Source organism: Orbicella faveolata, unplaced genomic scaffold, assembly GCF_042242905.1.
Source record: "Orbicella faveolata isolate gen_17 unplaced genomic scaffold, um_ofav_v1 contig_2, whole genome shotgun sequence".
In the NCBI taxonomy this organism is placed as follows: domain Eukaryota; kingdom Metazoa; phylum Cnidaria; class Anthozoa; order Scleractinia; family Merulinidae; genus Orbicella; species Orbicella faveolata.
In genome coordinates, this window is record NW_028301547.1 from 29,073,125 (window position 1) to 29,097,822 (window position 24,698).

General features: G+C 38.2%; 1 protein-coding gene and 1 non-coding gene across 2 annotated transcripts; one reads left to right on the plus strand and one right to left on the minus strand.

The window, feature by feature from the left end:
- Positions 1–41: 41 nt before the first annotated feature.
- On the minus strand, positions 42–18,456 carry LOC110063907 (transient receptor potential cation channel subfamily A member 1-like). Its single transcript, XM_089290693.1, has 31 exons — positions 18,322–18,456; positions 17,534–17,743; positions 16,525–16,681; positions 15,783–15,967; positions 14,867–14,974; positions 14,159–14,267; positions 13,534–13,631; positions 13,004–13,051; positions 12,074–12,198; positions 11,609–11,657; positions 10,789–10,986; positions 9,989–10,072; positions 9,716–9,798; positions 9,296–9,457; positions 8,643–8,754; positions 8,062–8,231; positions 7,789–7,876; positions 7,633–7,692; positions 7,171–7,245; positions 6,414–6,484; positions 6,165–6,303; positions 5,598–5,696; positions 4,905–5,071; positions 3,109–3,169; positions 2,871–2,945; positions 2,653–2,706; positions 2,384–2,554; positions 1,507–1,575; positions 1,011–1,130; positions 548–666; positions 42–256 (listed from the first exon to the last, which is right to left on the minus strand). The coding sequence occupies exons 2-31, from the start codon at positions 17,735–17,737 to the stop codon at positions 151–153; spliced, it is 3,366 nt and encodes a 1,121-aa protein (XP_089146819.1). The 5' UTR covers positions 17,738–17,743; positions 18,322–18,456; the 3' UTR covers positions 42–150.
- A 1,592-nt stretch (positions 18,457–20,048) lies between these two features.
- LOC149112744 (U4 spliceosomal RNA) lies at positions 20,049–20,186 on the plus strand. The gene has a single exon (XR_016207582.1). It is a non-coding gene; the product is annotated as a U4 spliceosomal RNA (small nuclear RNA).
- The last annotated feature ends 4,512 nt before the right edge of the window (positions 20,187–24,698 follow it).

Below are 24,698 nucleotides of genomic sequence, written 5' to 3' on the forward strand. Positions count from 1 at the left end.
GAATGGTGTGGATGGGAATGAACAACTGACGAGAGACGATCGATCGCAATCTCTGTTTATAATTAGCTTTGACACACGAGAATCTAATTCTACACCTAAGACCCAGCACTTGATTATATACAAACATCATTTTTAAATCTTATTGCTAAGTTAATCGTCGTTCAAAGTTGTTGTGGCGTCATTCTGAGAGATAACTTGGTACATCTTCTCCAGTATCATTCGTTGGTCCTTCATCTCGCTGAATAGGGAATTAATTCTAAGGCAAAAAGAAAGAAAATGAAGGCTACTTTATTTTCTACGCAAGCTGTAAGACGAAGTTTCTGACTCAATACTTGGGAGTGTTTTTACAATAGTCTTTTGAAACATTTACTTATTTGCCGCGCAAATGAATTTTACTGAATTTACAAAAATAAGGTTTTACACTATTTGTGAGAAGAAAGCTTTTACTCAAAACACAGCCGGTCAACATGAAGAACATGATACAAAATTAACACTGCAGTTTTATTTGCCGACTTTAAGCGACGTCTTTAAGTAAAGCATCTCCTACCTTTTGTCTTGTTCCTTCATTTTTGAGTTAAAAATATTGGTCAGATGATCAGCCAAGTTTCTTTCCGCGTCTTCAACTGAATATTTTGTTTTTCCGCTGACCAACCTGTCCCCAAGTCCCTAAAGACAAACATTAAGAAACAGGTATTGCACGGGTAGGTATTTAACAAATTGATGTCAGTTTTTCTTGCGTTATTGATCATGAATTTCGTCAAAACATTGTCAAAGTAGCCGAGTGATCTGCGGACTATTCTGACAATGTTATGACGTAATTCATTGTCAATAACACGACGGGTGAAAACTTGACGTCAATTGGCTTTTTAACAATGACAAAAGGCACAAATTAGAAATTCATCACTCTGTCCACTTATTGACGATGAAAATTACCGGAGATAAGCGCCGGCCTGAAGAGCCACTTTGGGTCGTATGCAGACTTTACCTTTACCTCACCTATCTGCACCTACCTTAATTTTCTGAAACATAGTTTTGGCCTTCATGTTCGGTCTTCTAACAGACTCGGACTGATGTAGCCGATGAAGGAGCCATAGTGGCAACTTTTCTTTAAAGTTGTGAATGACTTCGATCTGTAAAGCCATGAAAACGTTTTTTCATCATTTAGTGATATGTCTTAGCTCACTAGAAGTCTTAGTAATCTTTATTGAGAATGTTATAACAGTTTTTTTCTGTCATTCACCACCCCTTTGGTGACATTAGTCGGTCGCACATGAATCACATCTTGGTCGGTTGATAAGACCTAAAGATGTAAATTATAAACCTGTGATGATGAGAGACACGGTCGGAACCTGCCTATCACTGGTATTGCTATGCTTATAGCATCTGTTTGCAAAGTGAATTTCGTCTTAGGTATGCATCAACATTCCTAAGAACTATGATTCCTCTAACGGACTACACAACAGTCAAACTGGTTTGGAATTTGAAAGAAACAAGAGAGTGTATCACCTTGACAGACAGACGCTTGTATTCTGCATTCTGCTGGATTGAATCGATGTCACCAACAGCAAGACCGATCTAAAGGAAAAAAACAAAACCGTGATATTCAGCAAAATAACTCTCCTCCAATAACACATTATTTTAACAACTCATTCTTCTAAAAAATCTACAAAGACAATTGAGTATGTATCCATGGAGACAAATTTACCTTACCTAACTTATCGTAGTCTCAATTAGAACATTGTTAATAGAGGGAAATGGTTGAGAAGCCGGGCAAACATCAAAGGAACAAACAAACAGATTAAGATTTATGTTGGAGGGTCCTTGACCCCCAGGGGGGTAACTTGACCCTTGTCTGGGTATAGGGGTGCCGCCCAGGGTTTGAAATCCTGACCCTGTTTAGGACATTTTTTGTTTTATGCTCTAAGACTATGCATGAATCACGTAATCGCAATGCTTCTATTGGTTAGTTGTATGATCACACACTCCCCATAAGGCATAACCACCTTTTGTATTTTGCCAGGTTTTGTGCAGGGTCAAACCCCAAAATAGCTAACCAAAACATACAACAAAGAACTTTGCCTGGTTCCATAACCATTCCCTCTATTAACTATGATTAGACTGGGCTATGCAATCTACGGCAATCGAAAAGAGGAATTCATCTTCCAGAGGTTGGGACTGACTTTAAAGGTTTACATTAAAATTTTAGTTCACTTCTAAAGCGACTGAAAGCAAAGCATGAAAAGTGCATACGCAAGAGAACACATGCATAAGTCATGTAATCAAACTCATGATAAACATTTCTCCTGTTGAGTATCTCGCACGGTTAGCAATTCAGATATACGCACAGAAAATACAGAAATAGAAAATGAGAAAATTTACGAACCGTCAAATTCATCAGGACAATAGGCATCATGACACAGAAAGTCAAAAACACAACACGGCTAAAAGTCGGGGAGAACAGCTGTTGATCAGTAAAGAAGCGTGTGTACTCAATTTCACCAATCGTCATGGCAACCACCTTGATTATTGACAAGTCCAATCTTCCAAATGGATCCTAGTAGGGCAAAAACAGTTCACCAGCTCAGGAAAACCGATTGTTTTTTTTTTCCTTCTGAAATTAGGTTCTTCCGAAACTGCTGTGAAATTAAATACCTTTTCAATCTCCTCCAATAAAGTGCCATTTAGCGTCATGTTAAAAGCAACAGCCTGTGTAATAAAGAAAATGTGGCTAGCTGAGTAGGATTACATGAAAGGCTCTCACCTATTTGTGTTTAATTATAGCTTGATAATTACATTGTAACCTCCGTTATGAGACGTGAGTGAAAACCTTATATTTACCGTAGACTTCCAGATTTTCAGGTTTTACTTACATTTGCTTCCCTAGAGAGGAGCATTTGGAACACCAAGGCAAAGGCAAAAATCAAGATGCAAAACATTATTGCTACCTGAAGATAAAATAAAAGAAACGACACATTAAATGCAATACGTTTTCAGCCGCGCGTAAATTGGCCATAGAGCATTTAAAAGCGCAGACGTTTAGAGATTGCTCTATGCTCACAAGTCGCAGTATACTAAGTCCATTGCTCTATAGATTGTTTCATTACAAACCTTGCCTAACGTCTTCAGCACAACAAAAAGCATGGTAACATGAATCCCAGACTCAAAAATACTGAAAAAAACAATGATTGGAGAGAGTTAGTGTCCCTTCGGCACTTCTTATTCTATGTGAAGTTTCGAATAGTGTGAAAAACAAAAACCAGAAGTTATTACAACTAGTCAATCACAAAGGCAATTTATGAAAGGGATTACATTGTAATCATTACAATTACTCTTGCTCTTGATCGGGACAATAATGCACGGTTTCTGTGTTTGGTAAAGCCTGGTTTTCACTAGCGATGCAAGCACAAGCGCAAGCACAACAATTCTTATTTCACCGTGAAAACAGTCTTAACGTAGGCATAACCATACGCCCAAGCACGAGCACAAGGATCAACATTTTTCCTTTTTCTTATGCTTGCGCTTATGCTTGCCGGTTTGCGCTGCAGCAAGTGAAAACGAAATACAGCTCAGGCATGTCACAAGCACAAGAATATTTACCACACGTGGATATGTTTGGCCAGTGAAAACACTGGATCCAGATTACCTTGCCCCTAAACAGTCCGGAACGCTCGGATGATTTTGCTTGTACTTGTGTTTGCGTCGAATTTCGTTTTCACTTGGGTCATCCCTATTGCTTACGCTTCTGCTTGCGCCTGCGTCGCTTGTGCCTACGCCAGCGTCGCTAGTAAAAACCAGGCTTTAGCGTAAGCTTTACAAGGTTTGATTTCCGCCGCTAATTTGACTTTGGTCTACCCCCAGGGTAAGAGCACTCCCGTAGGGGCACTCCCATATAAAAAGGACGCGGGAACTCGTCGCAAATTTTGAAAAGAACCCCTAAGAGGAACCAAGATCCTGTTTTTTGGACGTGGCTTGAAATTTTTTAACCCCCAGGAGGTACCAATTCTAAAACAACACATTATCTGCAGTCATATCTTTTTCGGCTCACTACCCTAAAAGGTATCACAAAAGCTCCCGCTGTGGGGGTGTCTGGAAAACCCGAATAGCGAATAGCGAATAGCGAATAGCGAATAGCGAATAGCGAATAGCGAATAGCGAATAGCGAATAGCGAATAGTACGAATAGTGCGAATGGTGGCGAACAGTCTCGAATAGTAGCAAATAGTGGCAAATAGGGTACCCAGTATCTCGCTGTCAACCTCGCAGCAACGTAGGATGGAATTTTCCCGCTAAAAGGCACAAACGCTTATCAGGACAAGAGGTGTTTCTAAACGTAATTTCTTCTGTTTTAACCGCTCCTAAAGCGTAAATACGTCTTTATTAGGTTATCCTGTGTTTTCTGTTTTCTTAATGTCGGCGATGGACAGCCCTAGCCTGATTCCGTAGAAGAAAGGGTAATAAATTCACTGAAATTCTGTTGCTCATTTGGATAATTAATTAACGTAGGATATTAGATCTAAAGGTGTGACTATTGACGACTATTCGTCACTATTCGCCACTAGCTTTTCGCGACTGTTCGCTACAATTCGCACTATTCGAGACTACTCGCACTATTCGGGACTATTCGCTATTCGCTATTCGCGACTATTCGCTATTCGCTATTCGGGTTTTCCAGACACCCCCCGCTGTAGGCCTTTGGAGGCTTAACACCCTAGGAGGTAATAAAACAGCGTTTTTAACCCCTAAAAGGCGCGACGAGTGCCCCGTCTTTTTTATATGGGAGTTCCCCGGGGGGTCTACGCTCCTTCCGAGGGCTCCTTTTCGAACAGCGGCTGGTAAGACATGAACAAAATGATCTATAATCGAGTTCATTGTTTAAATAGCGTAAATGTGACATAATCAGCCAACCTTTGCAAATACATCAGAAGAGTGAGATAGCCGAACAGCACGGAGATCACAAGAAAAACGTATTGATAAGAAGGTTGAAGACCGAGCACTTCAGAAAACGGGGAAATAAGTGCCGTGGAAAACGTACAGACTTCAACTACGTTGCTTGTTTCAATGTATCGCCATTTCTGTAAGACAAATCAAATATTTTGTGTAAACAATAGCTTCTAGAGATTAATAGGAAAAAGCAGTCGACAAGGTGGGCAGGACAGGTTTTTAAAACAGATCGTTTCATTCAAATGAGTGTTATAACCACATGCATACAGAAAAAAAAATCAAAATTATTTATTTGTGGCTCTACTTGACGTGTGTGATTAAAGGCAGCAAACTCGTAGAGGGAAAAATATGCGTGGTTTGATCCATGTTGGTTCTTTTTAATTTCATTTTTGTTGTTCTATATAAAAAAAAACACTTAACTAGTGCTCTCTTCGAAAATGTTCTAAGTCTGTTTTACATACATAAACACATACATGGGTTTATTTTATCTCGAATTTACAGAGCAGTAGCTAAGAACCTAATATCTTCGTTTTGTTTCGTTTCACGTTGTTTTCCTTCTTCAACTTTGTCTGTAATGATATGGAGAGGTCGCGATTCTCTGGATATAGAGAGAACAAGCTGATTAAGTTAAAGTAGGAACAAAGTTACGCTACTCACTTCAGAGCATGCTTGATGCACTTCTATCAGCAAATAAATTGCAGTCGTGACGGTTATAACCATTTCCCAGACTTTTATGTTGTCAGTGATGCAAGCTCCCTGTGTAAAGATTTGAACTACATACGGTGACCGACCGGCAGTGTTCATTTGGAACAAAAGTTACTGCGGGACAAATCATATGTTATACTGTAATATTAAGTGTATGGCAATAAACAAATAACTCATAAAGCACAAAACATAAAAGGAGCTTATCAGAAGTTTATTTTTTTTGCTCTTTTAGCTTTGCTTTGCTCAACAATACTGTTATGTATTGAAGGAACAGGTAAATTAAAAGACAGAGCTACACGACCTCAAGATCTCGCATTTAAATTTTCTTTCTACGTCAATGATTTTTAAAGGTGTTTAAAGTATATAGTAAGTTGAAACGGAGCAGCGATTCTGTGTACTTAAGAAAGGTCTTTGTATGCTTTTCTACTAGGTATTTGAGAAATGTATGTCAGTTTTAATGCTACAAAATCAACCATTACTGAAACCAATGAAGATCTCCTTTGTATGGAGCTACCATACCTGTTTGACCGGAATGACTGGTCTGCCAGGATTGAGCAAGTAAAGATCTTGGATGCATAACATGTACAGTGTCAAGTTAGCCAGGTAAAATATGTAAATCAGAGCAGAGATGTAAAAGAACCTGACACCAATTTGCTTCCTGCAAAAAAAGGCATATAATAACAGTATTAGAAAAATCTATTATAATTTTACCTTGCGTGAGTTAAAAGTCTACTTTCATGAAAGAAACAACGTAACAGCTGATCTTACCATTTACATCGCATAAGCTCGACAGTGAGTGGATGAAAAATTAACTCTTCTCGTCCATAGTCCAGCATGGTCTGCAAATAAATTATCACTACATTAAGGAATCTAGCGTTTCAGTTTATAGATTCAATGATTTAGTTTGTTTTCATTGCAGTTATTGTGAAGTTAATGTCACTGTTTTGCTTATTGGTTTTGCCGTTGCTCTTTTCCTAGCTTTTTTTTCGTAAAGTCGCTGTTGTTACCATTATTATGGTTGTTTATGTTCAATATGTTGTCCTTGTTGTTGTTGTTGTTCTCCTTGTTGTTCTTCTTGTTGTTATTGTTTGTTGTCCTTTTCGTTGTCCTTAATTGTTGTTGTTGTCCCTGTTGTTGTTGTTCTCCTTGTTGTTCTTCTTGTTGTTGTTGTTTGTTGTCCTTGTTGTTGTCCTTGATTGTTGTTGTTGTCCTTGTTGTTGTTGTTGTCCCTTGTTTTTGTTGTCCTTAAGTGTTGTTGTTGTTGTTGTTGTCCTTGTTGTTGATGAAGTTGTTGTTGTTATTGTCCTTGTTGTTATTGTCATTGTTGTTATTGTCATTGCTGTTGCTATTGTCCTTGTTGTGGTTGTTGTCCTTGTTGTTGATGAAGTTGTTGTTGTTATTGTCCTTGTTGTTATTGTCATTGTTGTTGCTATTGTCCTTGTTGTTGTTGTTGTTGCTGTTGTTGTTGTTCATGTCGCTGTTAAGTTGCTGTTGTCGTTGTTGGTGTCGTCGCCGTTTTTGTTACCTTAGGTGCAAAGAAGCCACATCCGTCACTGAGGAGAGAGGGATCAGGATTCACGTGTTCAAAATCATAAGTTACCTAAAATGACAAATCACATGTCGTGAATAACCAAGACTACGTTTTTTTTGGAAATTATACTTCCCTTGACATCATACTAAGAATGTAAAGGAATTTATGAGCTAGCTTTCTGGCGGCAGATCTGGCAAAGTGAGAACTTTTTTTATGGCATTTCTTCCTATTGATGAAAAAGTTTGTCATAATTTTGCCCCTGCCTGGCCCAGTCCACTATCTACTGTGGGAGGATGCATCGTATGCGCGGTGTTAACGAATAAAAAAAGTCATGTGCACAGGTAGTATTTAAATAAATGTCTAGGAAGATATCTGCGTGCAGCAGGCATAAATGAAAGTTGCGTTTACACATTGGTTTCCTTTAAACTTCTTGTACTAATTTGTTTTAGTTCTTACCGAGTAATTCTCGTCTGAAGTCAGGTGTTCGGAGGTTTTAATGCACTTATCCATCACAACCTGAAATAAGCATCATTTAGATGACATCAATACACACAATCAATCTAGTCTAATGTAGCAAAACTATTCTGTTTATTAAATAGTATCATTTCTCACCTTTGCTAGAAGAGGAAAAGTTTCAATTAAACGCTTCAAGGGAATGAAGCTGGATTCCTTGCTGCACTTTGGAAAAGCCTCCTTCCACCTGCCGGGTTAAGAACAATTTTGCACCAACGCATTAGCAAATTTTGGAATTTTGTAGAACACAATATACATTTCATCTCATTTCAATACTGATTAATAAAGTAAATTCTGAATCTGTAGAAATGGCCGGTACTGGGTAAAACATGATACAGTGACGGGGAATTAATCTTCGATTGGCCAGTATACCTGTCGTGTTTGATAATCTCCATGCAAACGTCATGATGTCCATTTGATATTGCAGATTCCAAGCAGTTTTTACCATCTGTTGTCATGAGTCGGAGGTCTGCTCCTCTATCCAGCAAAAGGCGTAAAACGCCCACCTTGCCTTGCGTCGCCGCAGCAATCAACGCCGTACACTGTCGGCAAACAAAGATGGTAGAAGTCGCTTAAAATGGAACTGGCTCTTAGAAAATCCACCCAACTTAAGCCTCCCCGAGATGTTTTCGCATAATAAATTTTAACGTCATTTTACGGTTCAATTTTGAATCAAGAAACGTTCTGTACTTAATGATCTAGGCATTGCATGACCTAGACGAGGTCCATAAACACGCAAAAATGATCTAGGCCAATATCCAGCCATCTCAGTTCGCTAAACAACCTTGGTCAATAAAGGATTTATTAGCGTGTAGTCCCGAAAAGGCAAGGTACTAAATCCTAGCTTGCCCGTACGGGCAGCCAATCACAACTCGGGATTTGGTTCATAGCTGTATAGCCATACCATTATCACACCTACAACATATCTAGACCGTCCTATATACTTATCATACCCCGTTTTTGTCTGTAGCATCGATTTTAGCTCCTTGGTCAAGCAACAAACCCGTAGTTAACTTACAACCACAAAACGCTGCCTGAATCAATGGTGTCAAGCGTTCATCGTCTCTGAAAAAATAATGAACAAATATTAAACTGATAAATAGTACAGTCTTACCTTAGCTTTGCCAGAGACTAAAATAAGGCACTTTAGCTCGTAATAAAACTGACATTAAGAATATTATTAAGAACTAAAATATAGATTTTCTACTTGGTATTGAAAAGTATCGAGAGAGAGTTTCTTCAAAATCCTCTGATTATTTTTCCTCTTTGACTACAAGAACGACGAGCAAGGCTAACAAAATCGTTTGATTTCTACATGTTTCGCATTTATCTAGGTGTATTATACCCCTCAGACAAATTATGGTTGTGTTAACCTAGGAAAACGCATGAAGCATCTCACAATAAGAAAACGCTTTTGTTGACGAAGTAAAGCCCTCCTGAGAGTGACTGGGCCGTACAGCAACCACGAAGGCAATGCTAACTAACCTCAAAATAGATTTAAAAAAACAACGTACTTATTGCTACCAGTTCCGTTATCGTTTTTCACAAACCGCCTAATTAATTGCCTTCTTGGTATTCCAGGTTTGTGTTTCTCCAAATTTTTCACCTGCTATCAACAGCGGCCCCTTGTTCCAGAAGATATTTGGCCACAGAGATATGACCGTGCGTAGCGGCAAAATGCAAACAGTTTTGAAGACGAAAGTCGGTCATGTGAATAGTGTCTGGACAAGCTTCTAACAACGCTTGGACACAGGCAAGATCGCCATTTCTGTAGAAGATGGAAACCATGAGTTAGAGGTTGTCAGGGATGCAAAAGTATCATCATACGTCTACAAACATTTGCAAGAAAACACGTGATGTTGTATTTATGAGCGTCTTGAACTCCGAAGAAGTCCGGCTGAATTCCGGCCTCAATAATTGTGAAAGTCGTCTAGTCTAATGTTCTCGTGTTGTGTCAATCTGTTCTCAGTGGAAGATTCTTCAAAGAGTAGTTCAAATTTAACAAGCTGTAGTTTTCACCACTCACTCTACTGCGTAATGTAGTGGAATCCTCTCGTCTTCGTCTTTGATGTCCAATGTTGCACCAGCTATCAAAAGTTCTTGTATAATCTATTTGGACATAAAGAGCATTGATATTAAGAATTCTCTCTAGGAAGTTAAATTGAATTTGCAGCAGTAGTTGCTAAGAAGCAAAAAACTATCACCATGGCTACAATTAACGTGATAACTTTAATGTGGTCGGGGTACCTTCTTTGTGGTAATGAATTTATGTCTGACAATTTGAAATAAACTTTCTCACCTGTAAATTTTCTTTTGTCGCTGCGTAGTGAAGAGGTGTCTTATCATTTTTATCCCTGCTGTTTAACAAGCATTCTCCTCCGGCCTACAATCAGCCAAAAAATGGAATATTTGTCAGTGAACAGGATATTCACAGAATAAAGCTTTCCGCGCTTGCAGAGGTCGCACTTTTGGCTTCGAGTTATGACTGTATTGGTTTCTTCCCCAATTCGTCGCCAAACTGACTAGGCCTATCCTCAAATATCCGGATATTTTGGGGGATATTTGGAAATTTCCGAGATATTTATTTAATGTTAAGATATTTAGACAAATTTAAGGATATTTAGAGATATTTATATATAGCTTTTTTCATGACTTAGCCCAGTGTTTTCCTCGCTAGTTACTTGAAACAATACTCAGTTCTATATACGCCAGCAACAATCCACTTCAGCGAGTGTCCACTCGAAAACTGTATTTCATATCACTAAAACCACTAAAGCAGTAAGTTTGCAAAATGGCGGATGCTAGTAACATGGAAGTGCCTGAATCTTCTTCCTCATCTCCTGCTACTGCAAGAAAATTTTGACAATATGTTTTAGCCTAAGTGATTCAAAATCGGTTTATTTTCAAAACAAAATAAGAGATATCTAAAAGGTTTTTGAGATATTTAGAAAATGTCTCGTGATATTTTGAATTTTTTTGAGAATTTCCGGAAAAGATATTCAGGTGATTTTAAGTGATATTCGTGGAAAGCCTTAAACTAATAGCCTTGCGCAATTACTTTATCGTTAGGCCTATGTCAAATCTCTAGAAACTCCCCACCTGAATAAGTGTTTTCAGCGTCTCTGTCTCAGAGCTGTAAACAGCCACGTGTAAACATGTTCTGTGATTGAAGTCTCGCAGTTCAATCGGTGATCCTTGCTGCAGGAGAAATTTGACAGCGTAGTGATGACCTCTTTTCACAGCACACATTAATGGTGAAGGCCCACAATGGTTTGGTTGAGGTGAAATGTCAGCACCCTTGTTTTAAAAAAAATGATACGAAGGAAATGTTAGAGTCATGTAACCGAGTTGAAAAAGAACTAAATTTAAATTACCAATTACATAGCACATATCAGATTATACAGCACTTTACCGTACCCAAATTCGCAATTAGCCAATCAGAAGCCGTGTCTAGCTACTGTACTGATATCCTGTGATATCAAGTCACTGACCTGATATGGTTGCGATATCGATATCATGTTTGGGTGCGTTAAATACCTAATCGTACCTTTTTGGTATATCTGAGATGACGCCGAAGCGTACCAAAAAGGTACGATTAGGTATAAATATCAACTGGCTGTTCAATTAACCAATTCAAGTCTTTAGTTAATGAGGATCGACTGCAAATTCAAATATCTCTCCTGTACAATCTGTACAAGCACCCGACAGCTGTCACGTGAACTTGCCGCCATCAGATTACGTCATATTCTTAGAAATAGATTCTCTTAATAGTAACAATAACAATAATATAATTTTATATAGCGCATCCTTCTGAACATTCAGCAGCGCTGTACAATTTCCTGATAAGATGATAACTAAATAAAAAGAGATAAAAATGTTTTCAAATTTGTTGGAGAAAACTGATTTGTTTATCGCTAACCTTTGACAGAAGAAGTTCGATGATGTCCACATTCCCTGCCAAGCTTGCCCTGTGAAAAGGGGGAACAAAAATTAAGCAGAGCAAGTAGTAATTTCGCCTCTGGTATAGACATTAATCAAAGACAATCATTTAAATTAAAACGTTTCTATTTCTGTTATTATTATCATAACTGCTGTGGGATTTAATGTTATGATCACCTCATGTCAACGGTTTAGGTGTTAAGCTAAAGTATCATTCAACATCCTGTTTTCTGCCAAGCTTAATGCGTAAAACATAAAACACTAGTCGAGAAATAAGAAAATTGTTAACATACAGAATTGCCAAATACCAATGCCTCTCACCACCCTCTCCATCCATGCCTCTGACCCGACCACCCCTCACACGCAGGCACGCAATCATACGCGTGGGCCCGCGAACCCATGAGACCTTCATTATTACTGCAAGGAGATTCATGGGATCAATTACCTTAAGATAGGTGTCATTCCATCAGCATCTTCATCATGAATTGACGCCCCGTTCATCAGGAGAAGTTTGGCCATTGCATAATGACTGTTCACACACGCTACATGAAGAGGGGAACACAAATCATCCTGTGTGCGAAAGAAAGACGAAATTACTGTCTGTTATTCACACATCCACGGACTAACCTAGAACAAACGTCTTTTAGTTTCCCTACACTTCTTAAGATAGAAGGTTGAACGATGCAAACAGCTCATCTTTGTCACTTCGTCAAACACTTTTTAAAACGTGCTTGATCTGATTAGTTTTGTAACCGGCAGTACGTAGCAATACTGGGTACAAACTTTGACCCATTTGGCAAAGCAAGCGAATTAATCAGTTTTCGGACACTTAATCTCATTTCGGAAAAACGTCAGACAAAAATTGCAGACACTGCTGAAACATAGCTAAAGTAAATTTATGCCAGCAAAACACTAATTAGACTGAAACTACATCTATGAAAATATATCTTTGCACCCTCAAGGTTTTACAGATACACCGACGAGAAAGTGACACATATTCAATCAAGTCGTTACGCACCTCAAACAGTGTCTCTACTAGATTTCACTCACAAAGGAAACTAAGAGCTTTGGAACAACTGAAAAGTTTCATACTGATTGTAAATATTTCGGACGCTTAAACTTTCGGACGGTTTTATTTTCGGACACGAAATTTTTTGCAAGTAATGTAGTAGTCAATAGAACAAAGTACAAAATAGATTTCTAAGAAGCCATGTTATTAGGCCAAGTTCAGAGGCCATATTTCACATGAGCCGAAGCGAATGCAAATGAGAAAAATCCTTTGTTCTCCCTCATTATAATTAGCATTCGATTCGGCTCATTTGAAGTACGGCGTCTGAACTCGGCCTAAGAAGTATTAGTTTGGAGATAACCTCACCTGCAGAGCACAGGTATCAGCTCCATATTTTATGCAAACCTCAGCTGCCTGAAAAAAAATGTTCAGTGATAACAACCGATGCACTCTTTGTACTGTCATTGTCAACAGTCAAATACCCGGGGTGGGGGGGACTTCCATTTAAAAAGGACATGGGTGCTCATAGGGGTTAACAATGCGGTTTTGGTAGCTCTTAGGGTGATCAGCCTCAAAATATCCACAGCGTGTGCTTTCACTGTACCTTTTAGGTTGTTCAAAACAAATATGCCAGGAGATATTTCACAATCAATTGACTTTAAATTTTGCCGCATTTACAATCGTTTTTTATCTGTATTAAAAATTATGAAAGTGTTAGTTAATTTGTTTTTTTCATAATTGGTACCTCTTAGGGCTGGAAAAAATTCAAGCTATGCTCACAATACAGGATCTTGGTGCCTCTTAGGAGTTCTTTTCAAACTTTTCCGACGAGCACACCCGTTCTTTTTATATGGGAGTAATTCCCCCGTGGTTCAAACGCTGACCACATACTTTACCTTGATGTGGCCATGTTGAACTGCCAAGTGAAGACACGAATTGGCATCGTTGTCCATTTTATTCAGAATGGCGGAACACGAAACACCGACATGACTGGCTGAAAAATGGAAACGATAATGTTTAGGTTATGCCATTACTGGCAAATGATAGGAAAACATTGCTTTGGTCTAACTTGACCATGTGATATCTCTGTTTAGAATTGTTTAATCTATCTCAAGGTTTTGTTTTGGATTTCTTTGGGTAAGAATAACTATTGTCCTCATCGGACAGCCCTCGTCGAACCTAGGGCCCGTTTCTCTAAAGCACAGGAACTTTTTCGGGCCCGCAAAGCCATTTTTAGTTAATCTGTAACCAAAAAAAGAGAGGTGTATACCCCTGAAATGTCTTGCATGAAGGGAACCTCTGTTCATATTAAGAACATGTGAATAAAACAGCGCCTTAATCATAAGATTTGAGATTTTGGTACAGCTTTCAGGGTACGAAAACGTTTCGAGACCTTCCAGAAACGGGCCCTTAGAGAGGCTGATGCAAAATGGACAAGATTACGTCACCCTTTCCAGGGATGTCATAAAAAGAAAAATACGGGCGGAAGTAAAAATTTAACTACTCAAACAAATGGTTCACCTGTGGAGAGCAATTTTTCTAGCACGCCATCATGCCCCTCTTTAGCTGCCAGATGTACTGCGGTGTATCCATCATTATCACTCATACTGGGGTCTGCACCATACTCCAGCTGAAAGCAAAATCATAGTATTTAGTTGATGATACGAAACAAAGCGGGCATGACTCGATTTAGCGGGGGGGGGGGGGGGGGCGGGGAAGGGACATTTGTTTCAAAATACAAAAGTACTACGACGACGGAGCTTTGGTGAAAAGTTTTGAACATAAAATTCCGCTGTTGCCAAGGGCAACTTTCCTCGTTTCCAATGGTAACAATATTTTCGCCTGCAATAGGCCACGTTCGGTATATCAATATTCTAACATGGCTCCGACTGTTTACGAAACGGAAATCAGCGGCTCCGAAGTTTTCGGGACAAAGTCTCTTTGTCTCTCAATTCCCAAAAGAGACCTGGATACAAAGAAAACAACACCAAAGATAGAAGTTTGTCCTGAAAGCCTCGGAGCCATTTTAGAATATCGATAAATCGAACGTGGCCTATTTCCCGCTCTTTGCTGCCAATGACGTCAAAGGCCGACAAGTTGCCACTGGAAACGGAGCGAGTTGCCCGTGACAACAACACAAATTGAACGTTAAAACCTGGGCACCAAACTTTCGTCGCGTCTTACTCAACTGATAATCGTAGTAATGTGTCAATGGAAATCTCTCCTCACCAGAATCTCGACTACATTCAGTTTTCCTTCTTGAGAGGCGGCGTGTAGAGGAGTGGAATTCTCGTTGTCGATGGCATTAGCCTTGGCATTCCCTTCTCTCAGCAAAACCTGTAAAAAAAACAGTTATATGAAAATAAAGATGCAAAAAGAAGTCAAATGTAATAAAGAAATCTTTTTTTCAGACTATCGCTGACGGGAGTGAGAAAGGTGACGGATTTGACCGGTTTTCCAAAGCTGGGGGTCAGGATAAACTTTTATTCCAGGAATATAAGTTAAACTTGGCTTATTTTTCTGCTATAAAAATATTTTTTACACCTGAAGGCTGTAGCATTTTTAATAAGGTCTTACATAAAGAGCTCGATGCCCCTGGAAAAGCAGAAACAATGTTCCTGGCTCCAAAACAGTAACATCTGCTACACTGTAAAACTGATGCTCCATAAACGGAAACCCTTTTTTAAAATTTACAAAACCTAGACTACAATCAAAGCACACATTAAATAATCCCAGGAGCCATAATCTGGCTCCTGATAATCCTTAATGGTTCAATCATGCTTTGAGCTACCAGTTCCCTTGGAAGAACAAAGTATCGATATCATTTTTATTCCAATTTGCCTAGTTTAGCGTGTAACATTCATTTCTTTTCAGAGTTAGAGCAGTTTTCAATTGAGTGTCGTAAAACCAAAACTAAACTAATTACTTACCAATTAGACTACTCAGCGAATCTAAAACCGTAGTTAAAATCAAAACCAAAGTAATAATTGCCTGATTACTTTCCACACTCAATTGAAAACTGCTCTATCGCACATCAAAAACAAAATACATGTCACACTCATCCTCATACATGTAAGGCAAGAAAAATTATAAGTAAGGAAATAAAATTTATCTGACTCTATCATTTTGTAGTGATGAGACCCACCTGAACAACTTTCAAGTTTCCTCGTCTTGCAGCGTAATGTAAAGCCTGCTGACCATAATTAGATTGCTTTGCTACATCTGCTCCATTTAATATCAGCAAGTGTGCTGTGTCAGGACTGTTGAATCTTGCCGCTATTTGCAGTGGCGTGGTAAACTTGTTGTCACCATCAGAGCAAACATTTAGATCTGTCATTAACGAAATAAGTCTGAGAAGTTAAAAAAATCACCTGCCACAAAACTCAAGTTGTTTACTGTTACAACGTTTTCCGAAGTTTTCGCCATATACAAGCATGTAAGTTGGCTGAGAATGGAAATCATTTGAAAATGAGAGCATTTTAATTGGTTTGCGAAATATAGGAAACACTAATTTTCGCTTCCCAACCTTACTGACTTAACAAAAAAGAAAACTATTTGACATTAATTCAGTATTTAACGATAAGACTACGAGCCCGAATTTTCAGTGAGTGAATAGTCAACGGGACCTAGCCGAGTTGACTGTCGCTCATAAAACAAGGGTGAGTTGTCTTATTATTTTAGTAGACACTCTCAAGGAGTACAGCACAAAACCTATAATTTTGTGATTTTTAGCCTAAAATTAAAAATAATTTTCAGTTTAAAAAGATACTCGTGCCCGATTAATGTCTATCAGCGACTAGAAAACAATGAGAGAACCAATCAGATTCGCTGATTTTCAAAAGAACACAGCTGATTGGCTACTAAATTATAACAGTGGATACCTTTACCTGCGCCTGCACTTATGAGCAGCTGCACAATTCCTGCGCGGTCATAACGAGCCGCGTAGTGGAGTGGAGCGAACCCTTCTTTGTCTAAAGTGTTGATAGTTGGTACGCTCCCTTGTAGCAATGTCCGAACAACATCCACAATACCTTCACGACAAGCCTGTGGAAAAAAAAAAAAGGGAGCACGATCTATAACTAATGAAGTTTGCATTTATCAGTTTATTTGAAAAAAAACTTAATCGACGCTGCTGTGGAAGGTCAACAGTTCGACTCCTATTAAAATTTATCTTAGGTGACTTATGTGCGATCATTAGCACGTTTTATTTCTTTGCTTACCAATGTTAAAATTCTCAGGCTTTTATTATTTATTATCGTTTCACCTTAACGGTATAAATTAACGCGTCATTATGAAAAAAATTACATTTGTTTATGCTGATTGAACTGAATCTGAAAGCCCATCAAAAGCATATTCAGGTTCCCTCAGGCCGAATATGTACGTCGCATTTCAGTGGCCTCGAAAGTCATGGAAATCTCGCTGTTGAAAAGAACAAAATTATGTCTATTTCAATGAAGCGATTTCCTAGAGTTTTCTTTTATTTGATTTCCATCGACATGAATGAAATGCAGTGTTATGTTATGAGCCCCAGTATTTACGTCTGCATGGTAAGACCTTAGAATACACGTAAAATTGACAGCAGGGCAATTTTAGGTCTTGCCAAATTAATGTCAATGGCTAGACAATTAACACGAGATGAGCATTTTTTTGTCACGAATGGTCTGGCTGTTAAATTTCTTTTGAATTCATCATTAACCTCAGCAATGCGGGTCTCAACGAGAATTGATAAATGAAAGAGGAATACAACGAAAATTTGCGATTAGTGTTACTAGCGCTGGGCGTTCAAATTTGGGCGTTTCTTTTTCTTTCGTTCATCGTGCCACACTGAGTTCTTCCTTGAACCGTTGAATGAAATCGCTGACGTTTACCCAAGTGTAAGTCTATATATTAAAGTACCTGATGCAGCCCCACGCGGTGACAGAGATTTCTTTCAACTGAATCTGAAATGCTTCGTCGAAGAATACTCGTCGAGGAACGTGGGCGATTCGCATTGTTCTTGCTTGAAAATTGCCGAAAGATCGACAATGGAAGCTCATGAATTTCTCGCGATTTTTGGTCGTCTTCTAAGTCACGAAGAAGGACAGTCGTACTGCGGTTCATATCCACCTTAGGGCAAAACAAATTCCACTATGAAGACTCTGATTCCGTGATTTCGGCCTACATTTAGGGGTTGATTACATCTCGATCGCTTTCAATCGTTTCACTTCCGGTAGGATCAATATAAACAGGGATTAGAACCTCGCCTGCAAATTAATTGAGAATAACATCGCACAGCAAGGATCATCATGAGTAGAATGTTCAGGTGAAGCAGAGAATGACTTCTAAAATGTCGATTCTGGTGTTACGTTCAGCTGGGAAAGGTGTTCAATTTTATATGATCTTTGATTAATGGTAATTGAAGACCCAAGCAAAAGTCAATTAAGATAGGTGTTTGAAAATCGAAAACGGGCCTGGCAACCTATGAAACAATAAAAGTTTAAAATAGATTTATCTGATATGCGTGAAGCTGTTTCAATTCATAAACTCGATGCAAAAGTCATCTCCTGAAAATTAACAGATTGCTACAAAGATTTCAAATCTATACTAACTGAAAAACGGCGTCGTTCGCATTAAAATAAAAATAAAAGAACGGAAAATGTTTAAATTTCTATGCTACCTTAAAATTCTAGAGCTCGATCACCTACCTTTTAGAATCAATGAAAATTTTTAATTATTTCCGTTCACACAAAGTACTAATTCCAAGAGGATAATGATAGCCATAATAAAGAATCCTAACAGAGATATATCTGCTCGCTGTCAAAATTTCAACCGCACCTCTGAAATTTAAACCACCTCCAAAGAGGAAAAGAGAATAATGTTAATAATTATGCAATGTCAGTTCTTTTATGGTTAAGTAAATACAGAATTACGAGTAATTAAAATTAACGTGATGTAAGCAATAAATGAGAAAGGATCATTGTGCTTTTGGGAGAAAAAAAGCAATTATATGAGCACCTGTTTTGTGAAAGGTTTTTTGGAGATAATGTTTGCAGCGTTTGGTTGTTGAAAAACATATGTCAATGACATATTTTTCCGTGCGACGTGGGTCTTTGCATACCTGATCAGGTGCAGATCAAAGATTAATTCTGTATAAAAAGAAAAGTAAGATTTCTAGTAGATTACTTAACTGAACGACGTCACTTACAAAAATAAACTTAATCTTAGTTTCTTGATGTGACTGAAAATACTGCTTCCAGGGCTGCGGTCGGTGATAGACATTCGTTATCGTTATTTGTTATTAGGTCTTCGTTATTGGTTATTCGTCATTCGTTATTCGTTATTTGTTATTCGTTAGTTTCTTCACCTAACCCAACTGATTTAATTTATAATAAGAGAAACCGTATCTTAAAGTTAACCTCCGACGAAAGGACGCTAACAAAGGTAACATGGCATTACAAGGAGGCAATGCATTCCAATGTGATTGTGGCTAGGTTAGGTGGTTAGGTGGCTAAGCCCCTAAATCATAATAAGTTAGCGTTTTTTAGTAGTTCTCGTAATGCTGCAACGGTTTGTTTGCATTTCGTTCTTCCTCGAAATGCAGTATTCTTAAATTCCAATTAGATGTGAAACCAAACTTGCATCCTAATTAACTTTCTGTTTGCCTAATACTAATCCTTTTCCAAATATTGAAATTAATCTTATATTCACAGGTTCTCTTTTAGTTATTCTCCCTTTTATTTGGGGGCTTAAGCTAAGCACGACGGCGACGGCATCGAGAACGTCACCAAACAATAGATTTAATGAGCAGTGCATGGCTGTCAGTGTGCGTTCATTATAAATCTTTGTACATTTCTTTGCCGTCCTCTGCAAGACAACAACGTGAAATCACCATGTTTTGCGTATCTTGAAGACGTGAGCCATATTGGCTAATTTTTCGTATTTATTTTTCTTCTCAAAATTGATCGTTGGCGTTACATTTTTACTTTGAGTAGGGTTTTAGACCGCTCGGCACACTGAACAGCTCTAGATAGTTGCGAAATTCAAAGGTAAAATATAAATCCACTTTTTTTCAGCCGTCGTCTCTGGCGTCGCTGGCGTCATTACTTACGCTCTCTTCTTTATTTTTCCAGCACGATTCCAGTCCCCAAGAGCTGGTTTCATTTGTCCGCACAGTTTCGCAAGTCAAACAAAAATGCTGCCAAAGCAAATTGCTGTTGTTTACGCATGCGCAGCATTGAAATTTCAGACATCTAGAGGTAGCGAGGGTTTTTTTTAAGCATGAACAATTAATTACTTAACATGCCAAATTCTTACACTTTATAAAAGTGTGCATCTTTATTTGGACATTTCAGGGAAAATGTGTTTCTCAACAGTCCCACAATTGAGGAGATCTCTCCCTCCATAACTTTTACATCTGGACAGCCATCTAGTTAGCTTTGCGCAGTGGCATTACCGTAGCCAGTGAGGTTCATCCGAGGCGCGGTTATTGCTGATTGAAAACTTTTCCCAATACCCCGCAAGACGGCTTGAAATACAGTCGGCTTTGCAATTTTTGTCGGCCCACAACGGGCCTTTAATAACTAAGAAACTGAGTCATACAGAGACAGAAACCAGTACACACATCACCTCATTGATGATATTCTTTATTCTTATGACATGTTTGCAAGACAATGTATTAATGCTATTTACATCATTACAAACATAAGAACAGAAGTAGCGAAATAAACACTTCTGATAAATAATTACCACACACTGCTTAACTAAAAAAAAAAGTGTGGCCTCACTGTTTTCTTTCGTTTTGTTTTGCTTCGTTTGTTTTGTTTTGATTTGCTTTTTTTTTTTTTTGTTTTCATTTTTTGTTTTGCTTTGTTTGTTTATTTATTTGTTTGTTTGTTTGTTTTTGTTTCGGCAGTATTTACCAACACCACAGAATTTAAAATACAAGAGAAAACAATTAGTTCAGGTTACTTCCCCTCATTCCGGTCAACGGAAAAAAAGGACAATTTTGTTCTTTAATCAAACCAGAAGTTCGAGTTCCTGGGTTTAGGCGCGTGGCTTCACCTTTCTCGCTCCCGCCAATTGACCGTGTTAGTCAACTGTCAAAGCGTAAACCGCTGAAAATCAAACTGCGTATTTTCTACGGCAATTGGTGTACATTCTTTCTGGCTGACAATATCGCGTTGAAACTTAAATAAGTTACCATACGGTATTATTATGACTGGTATATTGTGCCTTCACAAGATATTACTGTAAAGCAAGTTTAATTTGCAGACTCCAAAAGTGTAAATTTGCATTTCGTGCCCCGTAAGGTTTAAAATGTGCAGAACGTCTTGTTAAAATCTTCTCATTTAAAGTGGAGACGGATAAATAACAAAGAATATTTTCTCAAACTTTAAACTAACAGTAAACATAACTGATCTTCTTAACAGAACGACCGGCCGTTAATGAACGATAGTGAAAATGTATGGTTGCCCTCTTTAGTTAATGGCGGACAGTTGGAAAACGCACAATTTGCATTCAGCTGGTTTGCTGCTGAGAAATCTTTTCCGGATTATTACAAGGAATAAATTTTGAAAACAGGCTCTTTAAAGTGTCCACGACTGCCTCTCGGACTTCACGGAGATTCCAACAATATACTAGCGGGTTTAAGGAAGAATTAAAAAACACTAGCGAAGCCCCCAAGTAGTAACATAACGTGAGCAGAGAACCAGGCGTCCGTGACATGGTGAAAATAAGAGAAATGCAAAGCGAAGGAAAATAGCATATTATGATTATAACATAAATATAAAGACTGTTGATGGCCAACTTCCTCGCGCGAGACAGTTGTGTTACTTGATCGTTTTGATTTTCAAGCTGAGCTTGGCCGTAAATCTGATTGTGATGGCGACGAGCAATTTTGTAAATCGTGATGTAAGCGAATGAAGCCATTACGAGTACCAGTAATTCACCAGTTAGGTTAATAATGTCATTAAAAACTGTCAATGTCTGTAGCATGGCTGTCAGAAATGCTGTTATCCAGATACCCGTTACCACGGCGACTACTCGAGATGTAGTCACTATTTGCCGATATCTCAAATGAAGATACAGAGCAAGAAACCTGTCGATAGAAATGGCTCCGACTGTTAACAACGACGCACCGGCAAAGAAGATCGAGAGAAACTGCCAGGTTTTAACAAGAGGACACATCAGGTACAGGTCAGGATTGGCTACGTCACCATGAATGTTCTTGAAAACCAGCAATTTTACCATTATGGCGGTGTTTGTAGGCTGCACAAATAAACCCACACCAAGGTCAGAAGCAGCTACACTAAGTAGAAGTATTCTCGAGGCCGGATTCATTGAAGAGGCTTTTCGGAAAGCGCAAATGATGATAGAATTGCCAAACGTTGCTGTTAAACACGACATTAAACTTGCAACGCAATGAAATAGCCCAAAACCTGGATATTCAGCAATCATCATCAGAGAAAACTTCAATATATGACTGCAGCGGTCCATGTTGAGATCTATATGGCGATTCTTGTCTTTCAAGCTTGTACGTAAGACTGATAAAAAAAACCACTCTGTGAAATAAAAGAAATCCTTTATATTTATAGGTCATTAAATTTCGAGAAAAATATGACAATATAGACGGTTCTCAATCGAAAATTATCGCAATCCACACCACCCAAGCCGGCATTGTTAAAAGTGGTTATATTTCAATGAATTTCAAAGATATTACCTTATTTTACTAGGAACTCCTTAATAGGGACCAATTTGCAATGTCTTTTTGTTGTTTTTTAAATGTGTAGTTTGCTTATCGCTGTATACTGACGGTGAAATAGAAGTTTTCCACCGCTCGTAAACATCAACTGTTCTCGAAATAATGAATTTTGAAAACTTGTAAAGTAAAGCAATCAGTTGTCAAGTTCCCGGAAATTGTACCGCACAATTAAACTTTACTTGTGATTTAAATGTGCGGTTGCCCTTTAGAAACTTCGGAAGAGAGTATTTATATTATTTATGACCGGTATTTAGCGGTCACTTTGTGTGAACGTAAGGCTGATGAGATCAAAAATACTTTAACTAACGGACTGTGTCTTTAGAAATCACCGAATTTGCTGTGTAGTACTCTGAGAAATCCGAGAAGGATTGAACGATTGTTTTTTTTCCAAGCGTCAAGTCGCGCATGCACGACTTATTCATTATTCGTGCAATGGTCCATTCCGTTGGCTTTTTCCAAGTCCTTAATTTCTAATGAAGTTTACTCTTTTTTAAGCGGTCACCAACCTCAATTTGTCAAATGTCCAACTAAATAAAGTTTCTGAGAAGGCTGTAACAACAATCTTGTATGAAATTGGAGGGAAAATTTAACATAACTGAACAACTTCTGATGACCAATATAGTCTCCAACAATGCTGATAGCAACCTGGCAGCTGCCAAATTTTGAATTATTCAGATATGTTTTATTCAAATCCACATGACGGTTAGCTAAATTATTCTTTACACGTTAAATTATAATATTTAACGAATTAAAACCTCTTGGTTGCCTTTTAACCAATTAAGAAACAAGAAATTTTAGAGCAACACCCCCCGGAAGGATGTGTAAGCTTCTCTTACCTTCATCACGAAAATGATTTCTAAATTATCCCTGATTTCAGTTAACATCACAGTATGGCTTCAGTGATTATATTCTGCGACAACAAACAACGAGGAAGGTAGTAGCGTTCAGCACCCCAGTGTTGTAAATGAATTTACTGCTTTCAAACGCAACCGTTTTTACTCTGCCGCAGTAATCGACATTGTTTTATATATGATCAAAGCATTGCGTCTTGACGGCTGGTGAAATAGCTGAAAATCAGGCGTTCAAAAGGGAAGATTGCTTTGATTTCCCACTTTATTTTTATCACTAAAACTAAAAGAAATGTTGAAATCGTTTGGGGGAATTTCTGTTTTGATGTAACGATTCGAGAAACAGCTGTCCTGCAGGGACAATCTGCTCGCCAGAAAACGCCGACAAACAAACTGTATGTTAATTCAAGGTCGTTTTAGTACCATTAAACAATTCAATGAAATTAACCAGCCCAGCAATGAAAAAAAAAAACAAAAAAAAAACAGGCAAGTTCAATTGTAAGCTATACGTAGTCATTACACAGTTCTGAATAATTCAAACTAACCTAACTACTGGCAATTTATGGCGATAAAGAAAAGTCTGATCTTTTCCTTTTCATTTCCTTTTCAACCTGTCTTTGCGATTATTTTCTTTTTTTTTTTACTAAACTCATCCTAATCTTTTCTTTGATGACCCTGTCAACAAAACTTCAATATATTCTTGCAGGTTCGTATATATATTTTACAGGGTGTTGTTTCAGAAGGTAGTTTTCAACTGTATAGGCATAAACATAAGCATAAGTAAACATGCACAAACGCACGCAAATTTGGCACGGCTTTTGTTAGAACACTCTCGAACAAAAGGGACTTACGATAGTCAACATCTTTTACATCTGCCACCATGGCTTACGCATGCGCACAATGCGCATATGTACTAATGAAAATAAGCCTTTGCATTTATTGCTGTAATAATCATTGAATATCTCATTTAGTTCTCGTTTTCTTTCTTATACAGCTGAAACGGTAATGGCTTCAACCGGTTTTATCAAGTTTACAGAATAGCTAATTGTCGTCATAATCAAATTTACAGCCAAGTTCAACTTTAAAATCAAATTTAAAAAAAAACCTTGAAGAAATGACGCACTAAAAGCTCGAAAAAGCAGCATTTCTTGTTCGCCCAAACTTCCTCTCGGACACCTCCCAAACAGAATACGAGCTCAAGACTGTAACTGAAATTTCCTTCAAATAACGATCACACAGTTTCTTCAGCAATTTTGAGATTTTGCGGACAAGAGACCGTGAATTTCCATCTTTTAGCTTTCTTGGGAATTCTTAAGTTAAATTAAAATTAATGTTTCTAAACGTTCCTCTAAAACTTCGGAAAAACGAAAAAACGTCGCTATTTCCTAGACGACTTACAGCCTATTAGAACTGAAAATGCAAAAGCTGGAATACGATTGGCTGGGCTACTCGTACAATCTCAGCCATTTGTGTA